The sequence below is a fragment of the Alosa sapidissima genome, chromosome 5 (assembly GCF_018492685.1).
Source record: "Alosa sapidissima isolate fAloSap1 chromosome 5, fAloSap1.pri, whole genome shotgun sequence".
Taxonomy (NCBI): domain Eukaryota; kingdom Metazoa; phylum Chordata; class Actinopteri; order Clupeiformes; family Clupeidae; genus Alosa; species Alosa sapidissima.
The window spans coordinates 100,001-107,500 of record NC_055961.1 but is presented as its reverse complement, the minus strand read 5'-3'; the positions used below and the strand labels follow the sequence as shown (position 1 = coordinate 107,500).

The 7,500-nt window shown below is 51.8% G+C and overlaps 1 protein-coding gene and 1 pseudogene across 1 annotated transcript; one reads left to right on the top strand and one right to left on the bottom strand.

Moving 5' to 3' along the window:
- The first annotated feature begins 388 nt into the window (after positions 1-388).
- On the top strand, positions 389-6,366 carry LOC121708915. Its single transcript, XM_042091874.1, has 13 exons — positions 389-446; positions 1,198-1,730; positions 1,844-1,974; positions 2,057-2,128; positions 2,203-2,330; positions 2,452-2,894; positions 3,007-3,328; positions 3,421-4,189; positions 4,296-4,508; positions 4,629-4,942; positions 5,041-5,294; positions 5,379-5,630; positions 5,721-6,366. The coding sequence occupies exons 2-13, from the start codon at positions 1,201-1,203 to the stop codon at positions 6,364-6,366; spliced, it is 4,074 nt and encodes a 1,357-aa protein (XP_041947808.1). The 5' UTR covers positions 389-446; positions 1,198-1,200.
- Positions 6,367-7,459: 1,093 nt separating this feature from the next.
- LOC121710170 overlaps positions 7,460-7,500 on the bottom strand; it is a 74-nt pseudogene continuing 33 nt past the window's right edge.

Sequence of the window (7,500 nt, the reverse complement as noted above, 5' to 3'; positions counted from 1 at the left end):
CTTAAATAAACAATTAATAAATGAACACACCATAAAAGCTGGTTGAAATAAAGCCATGCTTTAATAAACAGTAAGTAAATGAACACACCATAAAAGCTGGTTGAAATAAAGCCATGCTTTTTATAAATTAAATAATTTATTACAATTACAGTGTAATTAATGTAGTATTACCAACTTTTTAAATCGTTTACTGTTAAATTTCACTTTGTTTTGTTATTTTCTATGTAGCTTTGGACAAGCATCTGCTATATATCATAACCATAACCATGAGTGAATGTTTATTGGCTTGTTCTATTTGTATGTCCCGCCCTACCAAAACCTCGCAATGTTTCATTGGCCTGTTCTACTAAATTCTGCTCTGATTGGATTTTGGATTTTGGAAGTTCACGGACGCACTCCCGGTCATTCATTTCATTCATTCAGCAAGGAAAGAAGTTTCACTGCACGTAAGTTATGTCTTTTTGTCTTCATAACAGCAATTACAATCAGTATTAAAACAGCTTAATATTCTGCAAAGTTTAAACAAACTTTATATTGCGATTAGCATGTCATTACCATTTAAATGACTTTAATGTATCTGTCAAATCGTGACAAGAAAAAAAGCGAAATATGCATAAAACTAAGATCTGAAAACGGTCTTTGTAAAAAAAACGGTCTTTGTAAGCTGTGATATAAATGTTGTAACGAAATTCGAAGCTTAAATACACACATTTTATGTTTAAAGTGTAACCGCAATCGTTTCCAATAGGAATGAATGGAAAACACAGCCTCCTAACGAGACGTGTACAGTTCGGAATAAACCATAAAACTATAATCGGACGACGTTTTTAACTTTCTTAGACCCTTGGGTAGCTGTGATATAAATGCTGTAACGAAATTCGAAGTGTAAATCTGTGTATTTTGTGATTAAAACGCAACCGCTATGTTCCTTTGGCGGTATGTTAAGTTAACGTTAATGGGTGGGGGGGCAGGGCAATAGGTCACTGTCCAGCTACTGTAAAACCTAATGGTCTGATATCCTAATATTATCATTGACATTGAAAGTATTATCCCAACACCCCTAATGGGCTGATATCCTGACATTAACATTGATATTAACAGTATTATCCCAACACCCCAGGGGAGGCAAACAGGTAATGTGTATTAAAAGTACAATTGTGAAGTCAGTGAAGTGTTTTGTTTCTTCTTATCTTTCAGACAATGTCTTTCCACCCCGTGTTTCGCTTTGAGCCCTCGTCCTCTGAGCTCACCCTTCGGCCCTCTGCAGCCGCTGAAATTTTTGTCAAGCAGGGCTCTGCCAGTGGCGGGCAGGTGAAGAGGGCCGATGTGGTTCGAGCCGAGGCGAGGGCAAGAGCCTGGGCGAAACACGGGGACCTCAGCGAGCAAGCGGTGCTGGCCGAAAGTGAGCTCCAGATCGGCCAGCACCGCGGCCAAACCTTCCAGTGGCTGCTGAGCAACAACGTGGGGTTCGCCGTCAAGATCTTGGCGTCCCACCAGAAGGAGAGAGAGGGAGGGGACACCACAACTACGCCCCAGATGCTCAACAAGGACGCCCTTGCCTCCTACGCCGGGTTGTACCCACCCATGGTGACGGCCGTCGCCAGGCGTAGGTTGTGCGAGGGCTCCTTGTCTGCAGGGGCGGGGCTGGGCGACACGCTGGTGGGGTTTGGTGCGCACAGCCATCGCACCTTAAAGTCCCTGTATGACGCGCGGGACCAAGAGAGTCGAACGTAAGTAGTGTGTGTGTTGATTTTGATTGTTGTGTTGTTGTGTGTGTTGATTGTGTGTGTGTGTGTGTGTTTTTGCTGATTTTGTGTGTTTTCCCCCCTTTGCTCTGTTACAGCTACGTGGCATGGATACGCAAGCAGAAGGTGGGAGCTCGGTCCAGGATGGAGGCCCTGAAAATGTATGTGCTGGCTCGGGACAAGGAGCCCAAGACCGCACCTGAGCCAGCACATGTCCTCCCACCACCAGGTAACAGCACCGTCTACAAAACAGCCTGTGAGGTGCTTTTCACAACACACCAGTGCTTCATCATGTTATTCTTTGCCTCCAGGCGCCTCCTCCTCGGACCCGAGCGACACTGAACTGCTTGCTGCCGCCTTCGAGGTCGACTCTCTCCCTCCCCGTAAGTATACATTTTATTGTAAATACACTTGTAATGCATGTAATGCAAGTACTAATGCTGATATGTGTTGTCAGGCACGTACAGGGACGCCCCACCAGCCGCCCCACCAGCCGTGGTCCCCTCTTCCTCTCTCTCCTCCTCTCAGCAGCCACTGGAAGGACCAGGAGTGGTGGCTCTTCAGCAGACTGCCTCCGGCAAAGAGGTATGTATGATGTGTGTATGTATATTGTGAGGGTGTGTGATGTGTGTGTTTGTGTGTGTTTGTCTGCTGCACATTCAGCTCACTAACTGTGTGTCTCTGCTGTCTGCTGTGTGTGTTTCAGCTGCTTCCCCTCAGCTGGAGGCAGACGCTGCCTGAAGAGCAGCAGGAGTGGGTGGGCCGGGCGCTGTTCCGGAGGGCAGCCGATGGGAAGGTTGCCCTCACGACACAGCTGAAGCTGTGGTGGTATCCACCAGGCGCCCGGCCCCTCTACACGCAGCCCCCCGCCACAGCCCACGCCTTCTTCCAGCGCCCATTCTTTCTGTGGATGCCCTACAGGATGTGGGCATACCACCTGACGTGCCCTGCCTGTGGGCGCAAACTAATGGGCGCTGGACTATACAGGACCGTCCGGAGGGTCCTGGACAGGAGTGGGTGGTACCACATGGGTACAGAGTACCTTCAGTGCCCCTCCTGTCACAAGAAGGTCGCGGGCTGGTCGCAGGACATCTTGGAGCAGCTGGACATCGCGCATCGCGAACAATTTCCAGCTGTTCTGACGTACAAGTATGTCACTTTAAGTCATTTAACATTCACTCAACATGCTTTTTTTTCTGTTGATTGTTCTCTGTACTTAACTATATTTGTCTGTATTCTCTGTGTTCTGTTTCCATCACAGGTTGTCCTGCGACAGAGCGGTGATTGGGCTGCTAAAGGAGCGCACCTTGGGCAACGGTGTGGCTCGCCTCCGCGCCTCCCTGGTGGAGCAGCACACCAGGGAGTGGATGGCGCGGTCGATCCAATATCTTTCCGTGCTCCGCAAGCTGAGGGCACCTGGAGCGGCACCACAGGAGGTGTCGCTCCCGGACATCATCAAGGTGCCCGGACTCACCTGGCTCGGCGGGGTCTACGTCCGTGAAGCCATGACCAGGCTGGACGAGACCAGGGCCAGAGTGACGTCCATTTTTGGCGATCTTCTTAAGATGGACTCCACGAAGAAGGTGAGATTTCTCTCTCCACTGTGCCGTTACCTTGTATAATGTTACTGTGGTGTGCCGTGTGTCTAACTGTGTGTTTGCGCTGTGTCTTGCAGATCGCCAATAAGCTTGCGGGCGGTGCCGCTGGCTCGGCCGCCTGGGTAACCAATGTTGGCAACGAGTACGGGCAGGTACTCGTGTCCGTCCTCACTGCAGCCGAGGGGGACGGACTGACCAACATGGCGGCCGGCCTGATGGAGCGGTACCGCAAAGCCGGAAAGGCCCCTCCAAAGGTCATGTACGTTGACCGGGACTGCTGTGTCACCGTGGGAACATCGGCAGTGCACAAGATGTACCACGAGTGGCACGAGCTGGTGGTCAGGCTTGACGTGTGGCACCTCATGCGACGCTTCGCGAGGGGTGTCACCACAGACAGCCACCAGCTCTATGGCCTCTTCATGGCGAGGCTATCCTTCGCCATTTTCGAGTGGGACGACGAGGACGTCGCCCGCTTGAGAGAGGCCAAGCAGTCCGTGGAGGGGCGGGACGCCCACATCAAACTGTCAGCCAAGGAGCTCGCTCGCCATTGTCGCCGCCGTACGAGGGGTGCGGCGGAGACAGAGCGGCTCCTCCGGGAGGTGCTGGACACTTTCTCGGGGCTGACGGACACCATGGGCGTCCCATTGATCGACCGCGCCCGCATGGAGGAGATCTGGAGCACGCAGCGCCGCCACCTCGACTGCATCCAGGACCCAGAGGGGGTGGAGCTGTACACCAAGACGGGTGAGGTCACCAAGGGTGGTGTGAGGCTCCCCGTCTTCAGGTGTGCACGAGGCTCCACTTCCCTGGAGTCCTTCCACCTGCACCAGTGCCGCTTCATACCAGGTAAATCTTTTTTCACCACATTTACATGTGTTGTTGTTGTTTTGTGTTTTTGCTTTTCACTAACTCTTTGCTCTCTCCCCCCCATGTTTTTTTTTATGTTTTCCAGGTACAACTGCAAGTGATGTCCACTTTCAGGTGTACCTGCTGGAGGGCCTGGTGCGGTGGAACGAGGACCGCGGCAGAGCGGCAGTCGAGGGAGGACAACGTGCGGCGCTGCGTTGCTACAGTGCCCAACTGCAGCACAGCTTCAACCAGCTGGCCCAGGAGTTCAAGGGGGTCACGCTGGTTGAATCCTACACGGAGCCCAGGGAGTACACAGGTACAGAGAGATCAGCGACAGACAGTGTTTGCTGCTGCTGCTGTCTTGTGGCATCTGCTAATGTGTGCGTGTGTCTTTCCCTCCCTCTCTCTCTCTCTCTCTCTCTCTCTCTCTCTGCAGGGGAACTCTTAGGGGTGGAGTACCTGTACTCCCAGACAAACGCTGTGCTGCAGGATCTGGGGGATCCCGACGCTCCGGATGGGACAGACGAGGCCGAGGAGGAGGACGGCACTGACACTGATGAGGGCTTCCAGGAAGAGGAGGAGGAGGAGGAGCCAGAGGAGATCAGTCTCCTCGCCTACCACAGCGCTCTCCTCCAGGAGCCCCACAGAGTCGGAGAGGCCTCGTCATCCCAGTCGGGACCCCCCCACCCACCCCACCCACCCCCCGGCGACAACAGGATGGAGGTGCAGCCGGTTGAGGAGGAGGAGGAAGTGAGTGCACAGCTGCCTTCTAACATTTCATATTCCGAGGTTGTATGCTTGCTGTGTTTGCTCATGTGCTGTGTCTTGTGTGTTGTGCTTTCTTTCAGGACGTCGTTGGGCCAGACGGTCACCTCGGCTACCATCACGTGGTGGCCCTGGCCCATGCCCTCGTGGAGCTGCGTCACCACGCCTTCGTCACACAGCGTCAATCCAGAGAGGTGGTCGCTCTCTGGGACAAGCTGGCGGACCGTGACAAGGCGTCGGTGACCTTCCCCCCCCGCCACCAGGACAAGCTGGTCAAAGGCCGCTTTAAGACCAGCAACAGGCACGCTCACACGCCAGGGGTGGACAGTGTGAAGCGGTAAGCAGTCACTGCATTAATAATTTAGTTTTTTTAGAGCCTGCTATAGTCAGTCACTAACACTTTCGCTCTCCCTCTCTCCAGTGTCGTCCTGGGTCAGGGGGCGGGAGCGGCACAGTCTCCTAAAGCCAGCAGGCTTGTCGAAGCCATCATGCTGGAGCTGTGCCGCGTACACAGCCACGAGGGCACGACGCTCGCCGGGGTCCGCATCAACCGCTGGGGTGCCGTCATGAGGGACTATAAGCAGATCCAGGACAACGTGGTCAACTGTCCTGCCCTCATGGCGAGCACCCGGATCCAGTTGTTTGATGTAAATCAGCGGACCCTGTCGATGTGGTAAGTCAAGCACTGATGTTGATAATGATTTATAGCTTTGTTGTGATTAATAATGTCTTTTTTTCTGCCTTTTTTTTTATTTCTTGTAAGGCACAACCAGAGGAGCAAGGCGATGATGCGGGACACCATCGCCATCGCAGTCCCAGGGCCCAGCGCTCCCCAGACTGCAGCGGAGCCCCTGCCTGCCCCACGGACTCTGCTGCAGCAGCCCCAACAGCCAGACCAGCCCCTCCAGCACCGCCTGCCCGCGGACGCCTCTGGTCTGGCTGCCACCATCCGGGGGCCGCTGGCCCCTGAGCTGTATGACATCATCGCCGCCCTCCAAAGTGCCACATCCTCCTCCTCCTCAGCCATGGACACCACCCCGTCCGCCATGGACACCACCCCGTCCACCAGTGACACGCAGGCTCCCTCGTCCAGCATCGCCGCAGCCACTGCTCCAGCCGCCGCTCCAGCAATCGCCATCGCTGGAGCCATCCCCCGCTCTACTGCCTGGAGGCACAAGGTCCAGGCAGAGCAGGAGCGTCGTGCCCGGGAGGAAGGGCTCTTCCTCAAGCCCTTCAAAAAGGTCTCCCGATTTCAGTGCAGGCGCTGTGGCCAGCCGAAGACCCGGGAGTACGGCCACAGCCGCTACAAACGGGAGACCTTTTGCGCCCGGGCCGACGGGGGAACAGTGGAGCAGTGGCTCCAAGAACTAAAGCGGCGAGAGCGCGAGGGGCCACTCCCACCACCCTGACATGTTTATAGTTTTTATTATTTTAATAAATCATTTTATTGTTCTTAAACCAAACTTCTCCTCTTTATTTATATTTTATGGCTTTAAGTCAGTTACAACATAACTTTACTGCTACTGCAGCCACACACTTCACACTTACACACTTCACACTTGGCCTCTTTTGTCTCTCGCGATGGCCGTCCAGGCCTTTTGTCCATCATGATGGCCCATCAAGCTAAAACAATAAGGCAGAGTAGCCACACGCCAGACGGTCTCCCAGAGGTGTGTCCAGCTCCCTTCACTGACAAAGTACAAATACAGGTGCAACATTTCTTTTAACCACACTGAGACAATATGAAGGGGGACCTGAGAAAAACACTCTTGTAAATATGTAAATACTTTTTTTTTATAGTCAATAGTTTTTTATATATTAATTTCTAGTTACAGTCTTACTGTTTGTGTTTTTATTGTTTGAATGCTACAAATTAATTAAATTAATTGCCGAAAGACTATCTCTTCACTTTATGTGGAAGAAAACAACATAAAAGCTGGTTGAAATAAAGCCATGCTTTAATAAACAATCAATAAATTAACACACTATAAAAGCTGGTTGAAACAAAGCCATGCTTTAATAAATAATCAATAAATGAACACACTATAAAAGCTGGTTGAAATAAAGCCATGTTTAAATAAACAATTAATACATTAACACACCATAAAAGATGGTTGAAATAAAGCCTTTGTCACAATTACAGTTTAATTGAAATATGTGGGTTTTGAAACAAATAGACAAATGGCATAAAAAGCATGTTCATAAATGCTTTGATGGGAGAAATCAACACTGGCCCTTTAACCGGTCGTCTGTGTACCCTGACGTAACCTTTGATTGACACGCGTGTCTTATTTGTCTCATTTGTATGGCCGCAAACGGCCTTGCGTCCCATTTTTCACTACATTTATTCGGGATAAATACTTAGAGGGCATTGTTTAATCCAAAATTAGGCAGGGCTGCGGGGCTAGGTCTAGGAAAGCGGTAGGCAGGCGGCCGTGCGCTCCCGGGCACGGGACGGCGGCTTACGCCGCCGTCGGGGCCAACATCGCAGAACCGTAAGTTTCCTTTGCGCAGGGGCCATGCTAATCTTCTCTGTATCGATC

Bases quoted from the DNA above. Each gene is read 5' to 3' on its own strand.
- LOC121708915 (XM_042091874.1), top strand. From the start codon at position 1,201: ATGTCTTTCCACCCCGTGTTTCGCTTTGAGCCCTCGTCCTCTGAGCTC. The intron at 1,731-1,843 runs GTAAGTAGTGTG...GCTCTGTTACAG, and splicing joins CGGGACCAAGAGAGTCGAAC to CTACGTGGCATGGATACGCA. The intron at 3,329-3,420 runs GTGAGATTTCTC...TGTGTCTTGCAG, and splicing joins AGATGGACTCCACGAAGAAG to ATCGCCAATAAGCTTGCGGG.